Here is a 19,972-nt window from a genome sequence, read left to right as displayed (position 1 = left end):
TAGCTTAGTACTTAATAATAAAATTAATAGAGTTAGATATAAGTACTAGTAAGCTTATCTACTATTTATATAAGATTGCTTTATAAATTCTTATAGATTTTAATAATCTAATAATACTTTAAGAATATAGTAACTGCCCTTTAAGTATTATTATTAATATTTAAATAAATAAATAAATAATAATAAAAAGTTCTTAATCTAGAGTTAAATAATTAATTTTAGTATCTTTAAATTTATAAGATTAAAAAATAATAAAATAATACTTTCTATTAAAATCTAGCTAGAATAATATTCCTGCTATTCTATATTTAGAGATATCTATTTCTAATTAAATAGATTATAATAGATTAAAATGATTAAAATAAATAAAAAAAGAAGCTAATTAAAAGATAAATTTTAATTATTAAAAACTATTATTTTAAAGTTATTTATATATAAATCTTCTAGTTTCTTTCTATTAAAACTTTCTTTTAATAATTCTATTGAAGAGAGAGTAATCTGAGAATAATTATAAATAAATTATTAATAAAAATTATAAAATCTTAAGAAAATTTATAATTTTTAGAAAATTATTAGTTCAGGTTAATTAGTAATATTTTAGATATATTCTAGATCTATTTCTATATTATCTTCTAAGATAATATAGAAATAGGAATTGTAATATATATTTTTTAGATTAAGTTTAGAAAAATATTTTATTTCTGAAAGTTAATCTAAGACCTCTAAAATAAGTAGTAATAAATAATAATTTTTAATAATAACTTTATTTAATTCTTAATAGTCTATATATAATTATAGACTACATTTTTTTAAAGATAAAGAGAATAGATACTCCTACTAGACTAAAAAAGAATTAAATATAACTATATTTAATATTTTTTTATTTATATTTTTATAATATAGTTAATTTAGCTTTAGAGAGAGAATATATTAATTTTTATAGAGATAATTTCTTATTGATAACTTTAATTATATATTATATTATTTTAGAAGAGGGTAAGATCTTTACCTCTTCTTTTAAAAAAATATTATAGAATAGTTTAAATTTAATAAATAAGATCTATATACTTTCTATTTATAAAATATTCAGATTACTAGATAGCTATATCTCTTCAGCTATTTTGGCTACTATAAAGATATAGATATAAATTTTATATACTTTTATTTTATATCTATTAAGTAGTTTTATATCCTGAGATTAATACTATTATTATTATATTAGAATATTAAGCTAGATTTAATATTACTATATAGTAATTATTAATAATAGAATAGGACTATTTTTAGAGAATAAGTTTTAATTTATAGTAATATAAGATTAGTTAAAAGATTATATAGTTCTATAAAAATCTATAGCTTAAATTAGTACTAAATAAATACTTAAAAGTAGAGATCTATAATTTATCTATTATTTTTATAATAGAATAGATAAGTTTATATTATTATAACTATAGCTTTTTTATTAATATATAATTAATAAGATTAAGTTCTATACAGGTATTTAAATTAGCTTTATAATTATATATTAATTTATTACTAGTTAAAGAATAAATTTAGATAGAAGTATAAAATTATTTTACTATATTTATTTTAGACTATAGATCTAAAGTAAGAGATTTTATTTTAGATTAATATTATTTTCTAATAAATCCTGTAACTTTTTATTACTAGATATCTGGTATTTCTCTATAATAATTATTAATAGATTTTTATTAATCTAGATTAATTATATCTTAACTTATAAATATTATATATAATTATTCTTAGATTAATTTAAATTAATTTTTTTATTTAGGTATTAATCTATTAAGTATTCTAGTAGGTTATAAATATAATAATAGAATTTCAATAATCAGTTTTATTTTAATAAATATTCTTTAATATTTATAATAGGATATTTTATAGACATAAGTTAATTATCTTAGATACTTAGAATAATTTAGATTCTATTTTACTACTTCTATTTTATTCTAGAATTAGATTACTACTAATACTATTTAATCTTTTATTTTTAATAAATTAATCAGTATTCTTCTATCTTAGTTTTTAATTTAAATCTTAATTTAATATAGAAGTTATTAATATACTTATTCTTCTTTAGATACTTATTTAAAATTTTATTCTAATAAGTCTAAATAGGCATGAAAATCCTTCAGATCTTGACTAGAATATTATTATATAGTATTTAAAGCTATTATTATATTAGCTTATATTATTAAAAGATTTTTTAATAAGAGTAATTATCTATTCTTTAAAATATTTCTAAATTTTAATCTTAGAATAGGATACTTCTAATATTTTCTAAATAAAGTATTAGTCTTATTATTAGTAGTAAATAGACTTTATTAAATCAAGAGTATAGAGGATCTTTTAAGTATTATATTAATAATTCTAGAATACTTCTTTAAATCTTATTTAATATCTAGTTATCTACTAACTACTCTAATTAATCCTGTACTTTAGAATTTAAATAAAATTTTTTAATATTAGTTATTTTAATTTTACTTTACTACTTAAATAGAGATAACACTTTAATATACTCATATTCTTCTTCTATAATACTATTAAGATACTTATTTTTCTTTTAGAAATTTGTCACGGAATACCATCGGGACACCCCCGAATTGGTATCAGAGACACTCTGCAAGGGTCTAATCAATATAACCTCATGACTTTCAACTATGTGACTTCATTATTACTATATCTACTATTCTAATTGTCTTATTATCTTACAAGTCCCCAGTAATTGGGAGGAGCAAGGATTAGTTAATAATGACCCTTAGTCAATCCGTCACCCTTTCGAGACAGATTCCCTACCTGACCATTACCTATTTCTTCGACCCATGACAAAATTAATAATTTTAGCCTTAATATCTCTTAATTTCTCTAAATTCTATTATTTATTATCTACTTTTTTTAATTATTATTAAATATCTACTTTATTTATTAATTATTAGGTACCTAATAAAGGTAAATATTTATCTAATATTAAATGTCTCTATCTATTATTTAATAAGGGCATGATTTCTGTAGATAACTAATAGATAAAGAATTAGAATTATTAAAGATAATAAGAATAGATAATAGTCAGGTAGAGAATCTACCTCAGGTCGGTAATAGAACAGGAAAGAATTAATAATATTAATATTAACTAATTCTTGCTCCTTATAATTACTACAGACTTATAAGATAATAAGGTAATTAAAATAGTAGATATAGTAATAATAAAGTTATATAGTTAAAAGTTATATAGTTAAAAGTTATAGGTTATACCAATCAGACCCTTGCAGAGTATCTCTGATACTAATTCAGGGGTGTCCTGATGATATTCTGTGACAGTTGAATCATCAGACCAGGACTCCAGGAGGTTCGTTGAACCGTTGAACGTAACAATAAATAGATAGTTTATCTAGTAAACTATCCAGTAAAATAACTAGTAAATTAGAAATATATATATTTAATTAATAAATAAGCTTAAATAAATATAGCCTTAAATAATTATTTAATAGATTTAATAATATTAAGAATCTAAAAAATAGATTAAGGATAATTTTATTTATTAGTATTATCTCTAGCTAGTAGTAAAGCTTTACTAAATAGAATAAGCTTAATATAATAATTATTAATTAGAGTCCTAATAGAAATCTAATATAATACTTTAGTAAAAATAATATTTAATAACTATAGGATTCAGTGGTAGTAATTTCTAGATATTCCTAATTAGTAGGATATACTACTATATATTATAGGATAGTAATCTTAATAAAGTTCTAGATGTTATTATATTTATATTAATAGAGTCTATAAAGTAGAGCTAAAGCTATTTAGATTGGTTTACTATTAAATCAGTAGGCAGTAATATCAATAGTGAATAAATAAGATAAACAACAGCAGCAGTATTCCCGGTAAGCAATGACTGCACCGCGACATGATATCTCTGATATATATCGGGAAAACTGATGCCACCAAGCACTGCCTTAGGGAACCAGAATTGAGATATAATACAGTACAGTACTAGTATAATTATATACATGGTGTGTCCGATTACTAGTCCACTTATCGGGGGGGTAGTGGCATCCAATGTACAGTTATATATTATATATGATTACTAGGCAGCTATGATATATCCCAGGTGTAATCAGGCTCTTGGCCCACCAGTGTAGTTGCATACACTGTTTTTTTATATGTGGAAAGAGTGTTTGGTGATGCATGCATATATATATATATATATATATATATATATCTGTGTATGTTCCTTTGTATGTAGCCATACGATTCCATTCCCTGAAGATGTACCACTTACTGGTGCACACCCACCCCATACTGTAAACTACAACAAGCACTACCCGGGCCACATAAAAAACAAAACAGAAAAGGGGTATATCAAGATGGCAGAACCAGCACCTTGAGCAAAGCCATGGCGAAGTGCTCGAGAACCCACCCCGAGGCCCCGTGACCGAATGGTGTGTTGGTATGGGCCACCCCCGCACTCTCACAACCCCGAAAATCTAGCTACCTACCACTTGACAACACCTAACAGTTCAACAGTTGCCCTAGGCATATGACTGTAAAAAGCGAACAGAGGAGACTGGGTATACTGTATTAAACCGCAGGGAAACATAACCTTACAACGCGACCCCAACACACCTGTGAATAAAAGAAGGACGTGGTATTGTACACACCCCAGGTACATGCCCATCAAGACCGGCCACGCATAGACTGACAAATAAATAGTTGCCCAACAGCGGCGGCACCCAAACAATCAAAACCCAGCGACACAAGCATGAACTCAACAGACATAGAGCGATGCAAGAAACGAATTGTACAATATCTATGGGACCCCGAACCGAAGAACGACGAGGAGCCGGGATCGCCAATATGGTGCCTGGGAGCACGATACTCTCCACCCGAACAGCGCATCACCCCACATGAAGAGTCCAGCAGGACACAGGAAGCCCTACCATCGGATACAGAGAAGGACTGCCCACAAAGCCGGACACTGACGTCGCAAGTGCACCGTAACGGGCGCCAGACAAGCACAACAAGTATAAGTACACCCGACTGGCCGGAGCCGTTCCTCCTAGACTTCGAATCAAAGATATGGATGACGTATAGGTCAAATTTCACCCCGATAGCCAAGGACACCAGCCGCGAGGGAAATCAGTCACTGACGATGGGCGTGCGGCTGAGAAGCCAATTCATTGAAACGCAAGGCTTCACAACTGATACGGGATGGGGCTGCATGATAAGATCAGGCCAAAGTCTACTAGTAAACGCGATGGCCATCGCGACACTGGGCCGTGGTACGAGCATCATGTCATCTTGGAGTGGAGACCCCAGGGCCGCTAATATTATCTAGGATGGCGACGAAGAAATAAGATTGAAGAGGAAGCGCAGCTGCTCTCACTATTCGCAGATTCCCCAGACGCCCCGTTCTCCATACACAACTTTGTCAAGTACGGAGCGGAGTTCTGCGGAAAGCACCCTGGGGAGTGGTTTGGACCAACCGCTACTGCCAGATGCATACAGTAAGGCTTGAGCGGAAACAAGTAGGCATGAGGTCAAAGCTCACGTCAGACCCAGAGGCCTATCAGCGAATTACAGCCAATCGACCCTTAAAGTATACATCGCAGACGACAATTCTGATGTTTACCAGGATAGGTTCATCAGCGCATCCAGGAATGAGCAAGGTATCGTTAGCCCCACACTCATACTGCTCGCACTCAGACTAGGGATTGATCGAGTCACCACCGTCTATTGGGAGGGGTTAAAAGCGGTACTACAGTTCCCACAATCGGTGGGGATTGCAGGGTATGCACCAGATCCGGAGCCAACGTGCCTCCTTCCTCGTTGCTAAACACGTCGAGTAGAGGACGACCGTCTGCTTCGCACTATTTCATTGCGGTCCAGGGATCGCATTTTTTCTACCTTGATCCACATAACACTCGCCCGGCACCGAACTATACCAAATTGGGTGCCTACACGAAAGATGAAGTCGATACGTATCACACTCGTCGATTGAGGAGACTCCATATTCAAGATATGGACCCAAGCATGTTAATAGGATTTCTAATCAAAGACGAAGAGGACTGGGAGGACTGGAAGGCTCGCATCGCATCCACACAAGGCAAACCTATTATCAACATTCTGAGCGCAAGCGACACCACTCCCTGGCAAGGTCGAAGAGAAGCTCTAGACGAAGTCGAGGCATTCGACGATGACGAATGATTAACTTGTAACCAAGCGAGCAATGTATTCCAGAATACAACACAGCGTGGCGTACGCTCACAAAACAGAGAACATTGGCGATGCCCCTAATGGATTGACAGTTAAATAGATTCATGAAACCACTGGATTCGAATTCAAGGAAGTAATTATACAACCAATTCCAGAACCCGAGTTATGTTACACCGCATCCATGTTTCAATAAAGTAAAGGCGTTGAAAGACAACATTTGACCCGAGGGGAAATAGAACAAGTAGGAAAAAAGACCATCCCATGACACGTAAGAAATTCCGCGAACACCCTTTAACCCGCCGCCTCAAACCGTTCAAGATGACGAGTAACAAAACAAATAAAACATATCCGTGCAATTAATAGAAAACAATAAAGTTCGACAAAAGCCTATTTGGCGGAAGAAGAGTACTTCGTAACGGCCTTCGTGCCCTCAGACACGGCGTGCTTGGCAAGTTCACCAGGCAGGATCAACCTCACGCTGTTCCAAGTCAGCAGTTGTAGCCATCAGAAGTATTGAGACTTACGAGGTCTGGATCTCCCGAGATGAGATGGTGGACTTCTTGTTGTAAGCGGCAAGCTTGGAAGCTTCTGTCGCAACGCGCTCGAAAATATCTGACATAATGTTAATGATAGGGTAGTCGATAAAGCGAAGAATTTCACGTACCATTGACAAAAGAGTTCAGAATGGACATGGCACGAGTGGAGATGCCGGTGTCGGGGTGCACTTGCTTAAGAACTGTCTCAAATTAGAATACACTGACATCGCACTTCCGACAGAAACTCACCCTTGTAGATGTAAGAAGAGTAGGTCTCCTTTCTGGTCTTTCCGCGCTTCTTCTTGTCCCCAGAGGCAGCAGCGGCTGTCTTCTTTCCGGCTTCCTTCTTCTCAGCGGGCGCCTTGCCAGCAGGGGCCTTGCCACCAGTGCTAGGCTTCTTCTCAGCAGCTTTGGGGGGCATTTTCAGATGTTGATAATTGAAAATTGGTTTCGATAAAATATGATTATAGATGGGGATGGAGAACAGACTGACGCGTCAAAGTGGGCGGGTGGGAATGAGTAGGAAAATGAAAGTTAAGAATACGCGGTGACGAGGGAGGCGCGCTACTTATACTCGGCTCCAAACACCATGTTGATCTAAAAAGCACAAAGGAGGCAGATTTTCGATACGGTAAGAATAACGTATGATTTGTATGATTAGGAAGCTCAGAACCCGCGGAGCACGCTAAAATTGGCGGTAAATTCGCGCTAATGATACAAGATTGTAAGAATCTACGATTAGTTTATGCGCTTTTCTCAATTCGGCATTGTTACATGACGACACCAACCAACGGGTACGATGGGGATGATCCGACCAATGATTGGCTGACCCCGCTAAGCGAGAGGGTGATCCGAAACGCGTCTGGACATCCCAGCGTCACTCTCATGGTGTCGTTATATATGCCCTCCACTCCTCCAGAGTAAGTGTCGTCCCTTTTCCGTTTCTATTTATCGTCCCCCGACCATACCTTACTACTCTTCGACAACGCGTCTTACATCCAACCACATCTCAATTTTTCAAGTTACACTTCTAAAAATCAATCACAATGACTGGCGGTAAATCTGGTGGCAAGGCGAGCGGTAGCAAGAACGCCCAGTCGTAAGTTTGGATTTTCACCACCCCTACCTTTGCGGTAGGCGCTTTGGAATCTCGACTAACTAAATGATAGTCGTTCTTCGAAGGCTGGTTTGGCCTTCCCAGTTGGCCGTGTTCACCGTCTGCTTCGCAAGGGCAACTACGCTCAGCGTGTTGGTGCTGGTAAGGCTTGCTTGCTAGTAGTTTGTTTATCCGGGTTCTAATTATTATCTTCCAGGTGCCCCTGTCTACCTGGCCGCCGTCCTCGAGTACCTGGCTGCTGAAATCCTCGAGCTTGCTGGAAACGCCGCTCGTGACAACAAGAAGACCCGTATCATTCCCCGTCACCTTCAGCTAGCCATCCGAAATGATGAGGAGTTGAACAAGCTACTGGGTCACGTCACCATCGCCCAGGGCGGTGTTCTTCCTAACATTCACCAGAGTATGCATCTGAAACCGTGCTTTGATTGTATTTGTTTTGCTAACATAGGTTTAGACCTCCTCCCCAAGAAGACCCCCAAGGCCGGAAAGGGTAGCCAGGAGCTGTGAAGTTTTTCTTTTTTTCCTTTCGTTTATTTGCTTGGGGTTTGTCATTCGGCGTGGTTTGGTTCTCTTACTGATATGATAACGGGGTTCTGGACTGGGCACGTTTATGGCTCTTTTAATTTCTTATGCGTTTCGTTTTCATTGTTGTAAATTATGCTCACGGGCATGGAATGATACCGACAAATTCAAAATGACCTCACTGGATTGTAATCTTTTCTCGCAAAGCCACTGTCACTGTAGAAAGGAAACATTACGGTTGTGGGCTGACGCTTCCATCAGTACGAGCGTTTGCCTCATGTGCTCCAACATGTCATGTATAAGGTGAAATATCAAAGCTATAATAAATTGAACACTACCTAATCACCGCATACAAGGGGTTCGCTGTTTAATTTCTGGCTAACATCAGTGAGCCGCAGCACTTCCAGCGGCGTCTGATCAATTGGTTAGTCCCGCCAAAGTGCTCAATGTCCGGCAGAAAATAATGATTGCACTCACAGGGTAACTGAGGGGCAGGTAGGTTTCTCTCGTATTTATTTCCTTTTGCAAGTGTTAAAAAAGCGACAGTGAGGCCAAGTATTACATGTAGACATACCACCAGGGGCTGTAGGTGCGCGGTAAGGGTCAGGATGTTTCCACGTCTCTAGTAACTTTTCCGTCTCCCGGAGTAGAACCTAGCAAAGGTGAGTCGAAGCTTTTCGTCGCTGGCACGGACACCACATACTTTCTGTTGCCGAGGGTCACGAATATCCTTATTCGCCTCGAAAAGCGACCGGATATAAACTGCCTGCCCTCTCCAAACGTTTCGGTGCACAGCCCAGTCCAGGGCGAGCTTCAAGGACCGCCGGTAGAGGGATCTATTCAAATTGATGTTAGGAAGTGGCCAAATTATCCAATCATTGCCAACTTACGTGACAGCGTTAACGGACATAGTAAAAAAAGTAAAATAGATTAAGAGAGAATGATGAGGCAGTCGCGATCTCGGCGCGATATCACTTGCGAACTGAGATCTGAACTTGACAAAATGTGCTAGATTGGCACCTCTGCGTTACCAGACTTCCGTAGTAATAATAATCCGTCGCCTACCGAGTTGAGGGAGTTTAGGCAGGGGAGAGCTCCTGCTGAGGGAATTTCCGGTACTTCTCGGCCCGGACTGGCTAGCTTGTCTTGAACTTCTGAGAGGTATACCTCATCAACCACTTTTCACTATATCCCTTCACCCGAAGATCTTTTAACACCCGCAAATCTCCCGTTTCCTTGTTCCATCTGAAGTCACAATGGCTTCCCGGTTACCTCTTCGTCAATTCTCCGCGCAGCGCCTGAGGTCTATGCCTCGCGTACCACGTTCGATATGCTGCAGGACCTTCACTTCGGTGAGGTGCTTTGAAGGCGTCCGAACCAGCCCAAGGTCAACCCATGGCTTAAAATCTGCGCCAAGCCCACGGTATGATTATATGATATGCAATGCGCTTAAATTCCGTCCCAGACTCATCGTTTCTCAGGGACGCGCTTTCGAAGGTCAATATCGTCCCGATCGGACGCCATCAGATTCGAACTTATGGTAATCAGCTTCTTTTATTCGTGTAAAATGTACTGACTCTTGAAACAGCCGACACCGTTGTCAAGGTTCCCCAAATGGCCGAGTCAATCACAGAGGGGACATTGAAGCAATTCTCAAAACGTAGGTTCTCCCGATCAATGTATGAAACGTTATTAATTTCCCGTGGAAGAGGTCGGAGACTATGTCGAGCGTGACGAGGAAATCGCAACAATCGAAACCGATAAAGTCAGTCCTAGGCTATAAGAACCTGGTATACATCACATTTCCTGGGAGGTTGCTTACACGCGTTAGATCGATGTATCGGTTAATGCGCCTGAATCCGGCGTCATCAAGGAGTTGCTTGTGAGCGAGGAGGACACCGTCACGGTCGGACAGGATCTTGTGAAATTGGAAGCAGGTGGCGCACCGGAAAAGAAGTCAGAGCAGGCAACTGAGAAGCCCAAGGAGCCTGCCGATCCCAGCTCAGGATCTGAAAAGCCGAAGGCACCGCAACCAGCCCCTTCGTCTCCTGGCCCCGAAAAGGCTCCTTCGCCTACAAAGTCGACCTCTCCAGGTGCCGAGGCCCCCAAACCGGCACAACAGGATGCATCCAAGGCCCAGGCGTCTGAGGATGCGAAACCCGCATTGGGGCCCCGCGAGGAGAGGAGGGTAAGTTGAATCTTCCTCCAACCTTTTGTTTCTCCCGAGTTACTGCTAATAGGCGATATTTTAAGGTCAAAATGAACCGGATGAGACTAAGGATAGCTGAGCGTCTAAAGCAATCTCAAAACACAGCTGCTTCCCTCACTACCTTCAACGAAGTTGACATGTCCTCCCTGATGGAGTTCCGAAAACTATACAAAGACGATGTCCTTAAGAAGACGGGTGTCAAGCTAGGGTTCATGAGTGCTTTTTCTCGTGCTTGTGTTCTGGCCATGAAGGATGTTCCCACTGTTAATGCCTCCATTGAGGGACCTAATGGTGGTGATACCATTGTCTATCGCGACTACGTTGATATTAGTGTCGCTGTCGCCACAGAAAAGGGCCTGGTTACACCAGTGGTCCGCAATGCGGAGACAATGGACCTTGTGGGCGTTGAGAAATCCATCGCGGATCTTGGAAAGAAGGTCCGTCTCTGCTTACACCAAGCCTTCATCCTCTGTAGTCTAACTGTCAATCACTAGGCGCGCGACAACAAGTTGACCATTGAGGATATGGCTGGGGGCACATTTACTATCAGCAATGTGAGGAATCCGTTCAGTCTTTGGGGGCGATCCAGGTACTAATGGGTCTTTAGGGCGGCGTTTTCGGATCTCTGTTGGGCACACCCATCATCAACCTCCCTCAAACTGGTATGTTGGGCTCCTAGAGCGGCTTGTAGGGTGGCCAGGCTAACCTCCTTTCTCAGCTGTTCTTGGGCTCCATGCGATCAAGGATAAGCCCGTGGCCGTCAATGGAAAGATTGAGATTCGTCCAGTATGTTGGCATCCGTCACTGTGTTTTTATATCAAGATCATGGTTCTAATCTTTGTTTCAGATGATGTATCTCGCTCTTACTTACGATCATCGACTCCTAGATGGCAGAGAGGCTGTCACTTTCTTGGTTAAAGTATGCTTTTTCTGGCACCTACCTTTCCACATCCTCTTTAGCAGGATCATGCTAACAATGAGTCAACAGGTGAAGGAGTATATTGAAGACCCCCGCCGCATGCTGTTAGGCTAGGCATACTGGCGCCCTTGTTATTTTGTATTGTAAACTATTCAATTCCACATGTGCGATATATAGCAATGTTTAAATTCCAAATATAGTAGAATACCAGCCAGCACGCTAATCGCTTTAACCTTCCCTCTGACCATACAAAACAGGGTTCGGGATATGTAAATGAGAAGTGGGCTTTTCTCGTCGTCGTTGAGCGTGCTAACTAAACTCAGCGTCCGCGTTTCAATTCAAGCCTATTTCTTGTTTCAGTCGCTGTGTTTCAGCGCGGCTTAGGCCCTCGAGTTTCCCTCTTTCGAGTTGTAAGAGTACCGGAGGTTCCAGCATCCGCATGATATCGGTCAGGTCACGAAGGAGGGTTGTCAGCCCACCCTCGTTCATGCGCTCCGTTTGGCAGGCTAGTTTAAATAGAGTGTCTATTGAGACCCCTATTGACGGCAATATCTGAAAGATGTACTCTGGAATCTTAGTTGCTCTTTCCTCGTCCGAGAGGCTTGTGTAGTATTCCATAAACCCTTCAGAACCACCGTTATTGGAGTCCTGGTACACTCGAAAAATGGCGTGTATGCAAAGCTGAATTGCGATCTCGGCGGCACGGCGCTTTACCGCTTCCATGCTCAAAACATTGCAGGTGGACACGAACATGCTGGTCATTTCCACCAGTACATTCGGCTCTATCCGAACAGCCGAGTTGAGAATTTTGATAATGTCCAGAACCTGGGCCTTTATTTTTATGCTCACCGGCAACACTTGACTTGGCTGGAGAATAGACTTGAGCACTGGATGTCGAAGTTTTAGCCGTTTATACAACCCCCATATGGTGTGCTCTATTGTTACTTACTCTGTGTCGTGTCCTCCACACAGGTCACATCCCACTCGTTGGTGCTGTCCCCTGTTGCATTTATGGCTGTATGTATGGCTGTGCACAGCATGTAGTCGAATATGCAGATATTGACATCATCCAGCGTGTCCTCGTCTGCCCTTCTTTCATCCATTGTTGTTAGCGGGTGATGCTAATTTGCCGGTGATGGGCTGTCTATCCCAGTGGGCAGTGTAGTGGGGACAAAAGTGACGCGATGTTATGGTATATTACTGTCTGTCTGCCACTGTTTTTCCTTTCCTTTTCTTTTCTTTTCTTTCTTTTTCGGATATTGAGGCTTTGTCGGTTTGCAGTTTACAGGTTGGGCTGTAGGGGTGGTTTCACTGGTGGGTTATCGTCATTTAGGAAGGTGCTGGTGAGGGCTTTTCTCGGAATTTTCGTCGGCGTGCCTTGGGAGAGGGGGTCTAGGTGATTCGTTTTTGTGTAATTTTTGGCCAGAACTAATATATATATACACAAATATATATATACAACACCGGGTGGTGTGGCCTTTACTAATAACGAACCAGTTTGTTACCTAACTAGTTATTAGTTAGTACGCGGTTACTCGTGCTTTGCCAGCCCACGACAACTTTTACCAGCCCATGGGTCATGGAACTCGTGGCTCATGGCGACACGGGGAAGGGACATGAATGACTCAGCCAAAAATGGAAAGAAGGCAAAAGAACCATTCCATTGAAAGAAAATCACAGTTATCACATTGGACCACCTTCCACGTGATTGACCTGATGTGGTAATTGCGTCATGCGATGGGTAAAACCACCTTCCAGACCAGACTTGATAACGACAATGTAAAGCCAGTTGGTGGTGTGAGCCCACCATTTAAAAAGGTGCCTGGACCCTACACCAAATGATCAAGCAACTCAGGACGTTTCTACCAGAAATTAATCAAACCACCAAGAGATCCAACACAATGGCGTGGTATTGTTCGGGATCATCGAACAATGAACTGATTGAGAACCTATCCAAGGAAGGACTGATAAAGAATGAAAGAGTGAAAAGGGCAATGATGGCGGTGAGCATAGCCCTCATCTCAGCATGCGTTTAGGCCCTATTTTGAAATGCCCCCAAAAGAAGACCCAGTGTATATGGGTACTCCCGACCACACCCTGGGTATTGGACATTTACTGCAGCGTATATCTGACTGAGTAAACAAGGTTGATCGTGGTCACTATGCACCTTCTAGACCGTACTCAGACTCGCCGCAGCCTATCGGCCATGGAGCAACAATTTCCGCACCGCACATGCATGGACATGCATGCGAGTATCTTATCCAATATCTCGGACCAGGTTCGCGGGTCCTGGACATTGGCTCTGGATCGGGATATCTGACCCATGTAATTGCCAATCTGGTTGCGGAATCATCAACCAGCGGAGGCTCGAAGGGGCAAGTCATCGGCGTCGACCATATACAAGAATTAGTGACGCTAGCGCATGATAACATGAACAAGTCCGAAGAGGGCAGAGAGCTTCTAGCTACTGAAAAGGTGAAATTTATCAAAGCTGATGGCCGATGTGGATGGCCAGAAGGGGCACCGTATGATGCCATCCACGTTGGCGCAGCGGCAGCAGAACTTCATCCACTGCTGGTCGAGCAGCTGCGAGCACCAGGCCGGATGTTCATACCCGTCAACGCCGAGGATGAACACGGCACGTTATCCAGCGCTGCATTTGGAGGCGGACAGCATATCTGGGTAGTGGACAAAAAGGAGGATGGTTCCATCCACAAGGAGAAGGTGTTCCAAGTTAGCTACGTGCCTCTGACTGATCCACCAAAATAGTCAGACTTGAGCTGTGGTCATGCCAAGTCTTGCTACCTTTCGCATTGATAATTTTTTTTTTCTCGCTCCTATTGTTTCTTATTTAGATACGCAAGTGAGGCATTTTGCCCAGAAATTGGAAACACTACCATACAAGACTGTTTATATTGCTGATTCACGCCAGACGGAGTGTTAAGGGGCAGCACCGAAACAAGGTGCTCGTGCAATGTAAATGTATCACGGTGCCAGTGTGCCAGAATAAGACAAGGTTTTATAAAGACGGAAGAATAAGAGCACTGGGTGGAATTTGGTATCTGGATTATAGCCCTAGAACGGGAAACCGCCAGGGAAGTTAAATCCCTGCCCCGAAGAGAATTTGAACTGCGGACCACCGCCCTGCTGGAAGAAGAATTGTTGGCCCCCACCGAAAGGGCTGCCCTGGAAAGGATGCTGTCTTGGTGACTCTGGGTCATTGGGATCAACGCCATTATCATACTGTGCCCTGGTTTCGGTGTCAGAAAGGACTTCATAAGCCTCGTTAATGCCGGCCATTTTTTTCTCAGCTGCCTCCTTCGTAACACCCTGGGCCAAGGCTTTATCAGGGTGATGCTGTTTCACCAGCTCTCGGTAAGCTCGCTTAATCGCCCTCTCATCAGCATCCCTACCGACACCAAGAACCTTGTAATAATCCTTTCGTTTGGAACGCTTCTGTAGAATCGTGGCTTTCTGAAAGAGATTTTGAGCTTCCTTTGACTGGGGGTGATGTTCCTTGGCCGTGTTAAGCGCACGTATCGCGTCGTCGAATCTATCCTCGTCTAGAGCAGCCTGGGCATTGAATAAGAGTGCCGGCAAAGAATGGGGATCCAACCCGAGAGACTCGGCGCAGAAAGTAGATGCGCGTTTCGGCATATGTACCTGAGTTCAACAATCAATTAGTTTAGCCCAGAGCATCTTAAAAGATAAGTAGCCCACGCACCTCGTTGTACGCCTCGCAGGTTCGTTCAATCAAGGTCACATAGAGGAGACCCCGGGATTCAGAAAATATGTGGCCTGCTTCCCTGGCCTGTTTCACATCACCCTTAACATCTTCAATAAGCCCAGGCTCCCCGTCGACACCGACCAGGAGGTTCAGAACATTATTAAATTTTCGCGCGGCTACAGAATCCTGTAGCCTTCGAATCCGCTTATCTAGCTGCTTTTCCCTCCGGTAGAGCTTGTTGCACGGTTTTGAATCCGGATCTGAATGCAAGCATTTGCGTATCTGTGAAAGTCCTCGATCACTGTCATTGAGGGTATAGAAAAGCATGGATGAGATCTGCAAGTGCGGGTCTATCAGGCCTGGCGAGATTTGCAATGTATGCACGAGGTCGCTAATTCCTTCCTCTAGTTCGCCTTTCTCAAAGCGACAATGTGCCCGACTTCGGCGCAGGTTGAGAGACGCGCTGGCCTTCGTGATAGCGGCACTCGCCTCAACTAGGCAGGTTTCCCAGACGCCATTCTTCTCCGCATCCAATGCTCGAGTGGCAGCGCCCCGCGCGCTCTCGAGCTCTTTATATTCAGGCGAGTCTTTTTTCCCAGCCTTCTCAAGATCACCTAAAGCGCCCGACCAATCAGCAACATTCGACTTGAGACGAGCTCTCTGAAGTAGAGCGCTCTCGAAATTTGGCTTCAGCTGAAGGACACGGTCAAAATCATCACGGGCTTGCGATCGGCGCCCTAATGACAGGTAGGTAGCGCCACGCTGGAAAACAGTTAGATAATTTGTTGGGTCTCTCGAGATCGCTGCATCAAGGTAGACCAAAGCGTCGCGCGGAGAACCACTCGAAAGATGCGTCTTCGCGGTAGCAATTAAAGATGAGACTGGGGTATCAGCAGAAAATTGGGGCTGTAGTCCGAAGCTTCCTGGCACGCAGGCAAGGAAGGCTGTTATCGCGCAGAGTGGTAGAAGCATCCTCGAATATGGACAGGTCGAAAGGAAAAAAGAAAGACAGATCGATTTATACCAAAGATCGGGAAATGAAGAAAAACAGAGCAGTTCTGTGGAGATAATATCTAATACAGGTCGCAAGATGCCCGATAGCAAATTACATGATCCTGGTGCCGGGTGCCTTCATTTTATCATCATTTTGCGATGTTTCTATTTCTATACTTGCGTCGGTTCTTCCAGTCTGGCCTTTACCGCGCGTTACGCTACCGTAAATTACCACACGTGACAGCGACCTGAATGGAAGCGGCCATTACATGTTTACTCGGAGAACGTCAAGGTTCCTTAACGATGCTTCCAGCCCCCTGGGTATGCTCACGATGCATTGTGCGATTTGCTCGAATTCTTCGGAATCAAAGGTCATTTTACCAGCAGAGAGGTCTACAAACCGGTACGCAACGTTCCTACGCCCTCGGACGTCCGATACTGACGATAGGTTTTGGGATATCTAGATGGTGGCCTCTCGCCTGCTTTAATAGTACGAGCCCGCTCTTTAGCGGCTGAACATGCGGCACTTCTGGGTGAACTGGCGACGTCGTTCGATCCTAAGTCTGCGAGGCGCGTTGGTGAACTAGGTCCGGTTGCAAAAGCAGTCGCCGAATGGAACAATGCTAATAAGGTCTGCCGCTTGCTCGTCCCAAGCCAATAGGGTGTCCAACTAACATTACATAGTCCATATCGGAGCTTAAGTCTATGCTACAGGACCCAGATGCTGAAGCGGAATTAAGGTCTCTCGCTGTCGAGGAATTAGAGACTACGGAGGCTACACTGAGTACGGTATCGGACAGTCTGAAGCGCGCTCTTGTTCCCCGTCACCCTTTCGCAGACCTCCCGTGTTTGTTGGAGATCCGACCAGGTGCAGGCGGAGATGAAGCTAGCATATTTGCTTTCGAGTTACTAAAGATGTATACTGCATTCTGTGTTCGACGAGGTTTACGATCTGCTGTAATAAAGCGAGAACTTGGCGACGGCCGAGAAGACTGTCTGAGCGAGGCTGTATTGGAAATTGACGCGAGAGGGGCATATGATCTGCTGAGAACCGAGTCAGGCGTACATCGAGTTCAGAGGGTCCCAGCTACAGAGGCCAAGGGCCGCACACATACAAGTGCTGTTAGTGTAATGGTTCTCCCTAGCTTCCCGGACACAGGAACAGGGGAAGACTGCGCGCTTAATCTCGATGACCCCAACAGTGATTACTATATCGATCCACAGGAAGTCCGAACGGAGAAAATGAGAGCCAGCGGCGCTGGTGGTCAGCATGTGAATAAGACCGAATCAGCCATCCGTCTCACTCACGTACCCACTGGGACGGTGGTCTCGATGCAAGATTCGCGGTCCCAGCATGCAAATCGCAAAAAGGCGTGGCAAATATTGCGAGCCAAATTGGCTGAAGCCCGACAGGAGGCGCGAGAGCAGGAATTAGTCGAGCTACGAAGAGGTGTGATGGGTGGTGTAGCGCGGATGGGCCGGGGGGATAAAGTTCGGACTTACAATTACGGCCAGAGCCGCTGCACGGATCACCGAAGTGGTTTCACTGTCCATAATTTGGACGACGTGCTGGAGGGAGGCGAGACCCTGGAAACGGTAATGGACAGCGTACGGTCTTGGTTGATTGACCGCGAAATACTCGCAATCACGTCTGGGGCATAGAAAAATAAAAAATGAAACAGCGAGGTGGTTGCGAAGTTTGTACATTGAAATTCGGGGTTGAAAGAGCTTTTTCTATTGCATACGCGGTCTGTATTTATGTCCATGGACGTGGCACCGATGGTATAATCGATGTGACAGTTGCATTGAAACCGCCCGCATTACCACTTAAGATAATGCCTGGTTCTTTGTGGTTCAATGTTGTTATAGATATTTCCTTTCCGGATCTATGGAGTCAAGCAGGTCCATGGATTTCTCATACCTATTGGTAGTCAGCAAATCATCCACAAACAGGAGGCCTTGACTTGAACAAACATGGTGAATACTATGCCACCACTCATGATTAATCTCGCTAGTCTTGGAACAGCTCCGGACCAGAAGGTTAGTAGGCCCTCATCTTTGAAGATTCTTGCCGCACAGACAAAGCTGTTCTTGTAACTTCTGCTCGCCTCTAGTGATTGCATTCTACTTAGTTGTCAGCGCTTATTCCGGTTATTCCGCAAGTCGTGTGATCGAACCTAGTCTTGACCGTGTCAAGGGGCTGCGTGGCGTAACTGTATACTACCGTTAGTAAAGTCCCTCGATATATCGATGCAATAATCTCTATTAGGCATACACAGTAATCAGACCTGCCATGCCCCCAAGAGCAAAGGTGCTTGCCGTCCCTAGCTTTTCGCCAGGCGCAACATAACCCTCCGCCATTTGCTTCAGCATTGTGTAGCTCGAGAACCTAGTGGCCGAGTTTGCCGCCTGCCTTGCCGTAGTAGGAACAAAGCCTTGGAAGAAGCCGCGAATACCTCGCTCCCGAAATATCACTCCGCTACCGTGAATGAACCCGCGCATGCGCGGATTGGGAGATTTGCGGTCGTCGATCCTGTGCGAAATGGGGAAAACACGGTATTAGCTACACATGGAACAGTAACGGTAAAGGTAGAATCCNTGGATAAAGTTGACAGGAACATTGGATAAAACCAACAATTGGGTTTTTATGCTTTCAAACGGCGTCACTGCGAGCAATGACTCGGTGAATCCAGCACCAAAACCAGCAATAACTGTCCTTGGCCCCGATATTTTTCCATCCTCACCCTGAAGCATTGACTTGAACGTGTCAAATGCGACGAAGCCTAAACACATGTAAGAATCACACCAACCCGAACAATGTAAACTAGGCCGCGAAACTCACGAATTCCAGCCTTTAAAGAGTTCCCTATGATTAATGTTGTACAGCCGGCATACCATTGTGCCCCAAACGGTGGCCACGGGAGTTTCTTCGAGTCATGCAGTCTGCGATTGAGTTGCGACCGAGTCTTCGCGACTAAAAACCACTTAATATTTTAACTCATGGAAAGGGGACCGGATTCTGATAAGTATACATTCGGCTGGATAAGTGATTGCTAAACCACGTTAGCAAACACCCCCCCAAAGCATGAAAGGCGAACTTCAACGTTACCGATTTCGATTGCACCAGCAGTAGATCCCGCAAGAATAGATCTCAAGCTGCTTGGCTGAGTGTTCATTACTTGCAGTTAGCGAAGTTCCAATGTTTTGAATGTTTAAACAAACCTTGCGCCGTTGATCGTTCCTCGCCGCAGCCATTGCGAAAACAAGGGAGTGACGGTTATCGAGTACTGAATCGAAAGTATGGTGCCCGGCTGCGGGACGCCGACCTGAAAAAGAGCCTCGGATACCTCCAGCGGCAGACCCTGATAGGCCGACTTCGCACCGCAATCGGACGGCTTTTCTTTCGTCCCCTATCCGCGAGGATTCTTGTATGGGAGTATACCTAATGGAAATTGAAAACGGCTACTGCCAGCCTACTGGTAATGATGAATGCTAATAAGTATTTCACAGTTTCACTACGCTAATTATCGGGAAATAATTGGCATTTTTGCTAGACGGTAGTTCGAGATACGCGGCACCAGTAACATCGAAAGCATCTAGATTCCCAATCTCCCCCCGTCTTTTGCCCTTTTCCCTTTTCCTTTTCCTTTTCCTTTTTTTTTTTTTTTTTTTTTTATTTATATATTTAATTTTTTTTCATTCTTTTCCTTTT

The 19,972-nt window shown here is 42.7% G+C and overlaps 11 protein-coding genes across 11 annotated transcripts in view; 5 read left to right on the top strand and 6 right to left on the bottom strand.

The window, feature by feature from the left end:
- Positions 1 to 4,419: 4,419 nt before the first annotated feature.
- Positions 4,420 to 6,228, top strand: ASPSYDRAFT_1173712 (cysteine protease ATG4; the record flags this gene model as incomplete). The annotated part of the gene is made up of 5 exons (XM_040840284.1): positions 4,420 to 4,935; positions 4,993 to 5,303; positions 5,360 to 5,528; positions 5,584 to 5,811; positions 5,871 to 6,228. Exons 1-5 carry the CDS (start codon positions 4,784 to 4,786, stop codon positions 6,226 to 6,228), a joined length of 1,218 nt encoding a protein of 405 aa, XP_040705483.1. The 5' UTR covers positions 4,420 to 4,783.
- A 405-nt stretch (positions 6,229 to 6,633) lies between these two features.
- Positions 6,634 to 7,056, bottom strand: ASPSYDRAFT_118465 (histone H2B family protein; the record flags this gene model as incomplete). The annotated part of the gene is made up of 4 exons (XM_040840391.1): positions 6,634 to 6,715; positions 6,762 to 6,849; positions 6,902 to 6,973; positions 7,023 to 7,056. Coding segments are annotated over 4 exons (276 nt in total), but the record flags the coding sequence as incomplete, so codon positions are not given.
- A 510-nt stretch (positions 7,057 to 7,566) lies between these two features.
- Positions 7,567 to 8,487, top strand: ASPSYDRAFT_199586 (histone H2A). Its single transcript, XM_040843769.1, has 4 exons — positions 7,567 to 7,872; positions 7,943 to 8,031; positions 8,087 to 8,290; positions 8,345 to 8,487. Exons 1-4 carry the CDS (start codon positions 7,820 to 7,822, stop codon positions 8,395 to 8,397), a joined length of 399 nt encoding a protein of 132 aa, XP_040705481.1. The 5' UTR covers positions 7,567 to 7,819; the 3' UTR covers positions 8,398 to 8,487.
- On the bottom strand, positions 8,364 to 9,799 carry ASPSYDRAFT_43597 (NADH dehydrogenase [ubiquinone] 1 beta subcomplex subunit 9). Its single transcript, XM_040846693.1, has 5 exons — positions 9,303 to 9,799; positions 9,116 to 9,248; positions 8,987 to 9,065; positions 8,890 to 8,931; positions 8,364 to 8,825 (listed from the first exon to the last, which is right to left on the bottom strand). The coding sequence occupies exons 1-5, from the start codon at positions 9,320 to 9,322 to the stop codon at positions 8,797 to 8,799; spliced, it is 303 nt and encodes a 100-aa protein (XP_040705480.1). The 5' UTR covers positions 9,323 to 9,799; the 3' UTR covers positions 8,364 to 8,796.
- Positions 9,669 to 11,654, top strand: ASPSYDRAFT_148271 (putative dihydrolipoamide succinyltransferase; the record flags this gene model as incomplete). The annotated part of the gene is made up of 11 exons (XM_040841798.1): positions 9,669 to 9,835; positions 9,894 to 9,952; positions 10,001 to 10,072; positions 10,122 to 10,177; positions 10,244 to 10,600; positions 10,666 to 11,058; positions 11,116 to 11,175; positions 11,229 to 11,283; positions 11,340 to 11,407; positions 11,469 to 11,540; positions 11,610 to 11,654. The coding sequence occupies 11 exons, from the start codon at positions 9,669 to 9,671 to the stop codon at positions 11,652 to 11,654; spliced, it is 1,404 nt and encodes a 467-aa protein (XP_040705479.1).
- Positions 11,655 to 11,873: 219 nt separating this feature from the next.
- On the bottom strand, positions 11,874 to 12,643 carry ASPSYDRAFT_88208 (uncharacterized protein; the record flags this gene model as incomplete). Its single annotated transcript, XM_040851982.1, has 2 exons — positions 11,874 to 12,427; positions 12,490 to 12,643. 2 exons carry the CDS (start codon positions 12,641 to 12,643, stop codon positions 11,874 to 11,876), a joined length of 708 nt encoding a protein of 235 aa, XP_040705478.1.
- A 798-nt stretch (positions 12,644 to 13,441) lies between these two features.
- On the top strand, positions 13,442 to 14,309 carry ASPSYDRAFT_146916 (protein-L-isoaspartate O-methyltransferase; the record flags this gene model as incomplete). The annotated part of the gene is made up of 2 exons (XM_040841663.1): positions 13,442 to 13,543; positions 13,686 to 14,309. The coding sequence occupies 2 exons, from the start codon at positions 13,442 to 13,444 to the stop codon at positions 14,307 to 14,309; spliced, it is 726 nt and encodes a 241-aa protein (XP_040705477.1).
- Positions 14,310 to 14,615: 306 nt separating this feature from the next.
- On the bottom strand, positions 14,616 to 16,239 carry ASPSYDRAFT_88206 (DnaJ and TPR domain protein; the record flags this gene model as incomplete). Its single annotated transcript, XM_040851981.1, has 2 exons — positions 14,616 to 15,203; positions 15,265 to 16,239. 2 exons carry the CDS (start codon positions 16,237 to 16,239, stop codon positions 14,616 to 14,618), a joined length of 1,563 nt encoding a protein of 520 aa, XP_040705476.1.
- Positions 16,240 to 16,386: 147 nt separating this feature from the next.
- ASPSYDRAFT_43592 (putative mitochondrial translation release factor (RF-1)) lies at positions 16,387 to 18,181 on the top strand. The gene is made up of 3 exons (XM_040846692.1): positions 16,387 to 16,663; positions 16,725 to 16,891; positions 16,945 to 18,181. The coding sequence occupies exons 1-3, from the start codon at positions 16,513 to 16,515 to the stop codon at positions 17,920 to 17,922; spliced, it is 1,296 nt and encodes a 431-aa protein (XP_040705475.1). The 5' UTR covers positions 16,387 to 16,512; the 3' UTR covers positions 17,923 to 18,181.
- On the bottom strand, positions 18,088 to 19,931 carry ASPSYDRAFT_199574 (putative mitochondrial tricarboxylate transporter (Ctp)). The gene is made up of 9 exons (XM_040843768.1): positions 19,483 to 19,931; positions 19,370 to 19,424; positions 19,293 to 19,313; positions 19,103 to 19,234; positions 18,896 to 19,043; positions 18,536 to 18,793; positions 18,438 to 18,473; positions 18,235 to 18,384; positions 18,088 to 18,181 (listed from the first exon to the last, which is right to left on the bottom strand). The coding sequence occupies exons 1-9, from the start codon at positions 19,513 to 19,515 to the stop codon at positions 18,124 to 18,126; spliced, it is 891 nt and encodes a 296-aa protein (XP_040705474.1). The 5' UTR covers positions 19,516 to 19,931; the 3' UTR covers positions 18,088 to 18,123.
- The window catches only part of dhh1 (DExD/H-box ATP-dependent RNA helicase DHH1), a 3,853-nt gene continuing 3,057 nt past the window's right edge, over positions 19,177 to 19,972 (bottom strand). Inside the window, exon 5 of the mRNA XM_040850906.1 lies at positions 19,177 to 19,482. Within this exon, the coding sequence (XP_040705473.1) occupies positions 19,473 to 19,482 (10 nt within the window). The 3' untranslated portion in view covers positions 19,177 to 19,472. The remainder of the gene's footprint in view (positions 19,483 to 19,972) is intronic.

The sequence above is a fragment of the Aspergillus sydowii genome, assembly GCF_001890705.1.
Source record: "Aspergillus sydowii CBS 593.65 unplaced genomic scaffold ASPSYscaffold_3, whole genome shotgun sequence".
NCBI lineage: Eukaryota > Fungi > Ascomycota > Eurotiomycetes > Eurotiales > Aspergillaceae > Aspergillus > Aspergillus sydowii.
The sequence above is the reverse complement of the archived record's forward strand: the minus strand, read 5'-3'. Positions and strand labels throughout refer to the sequence as shown.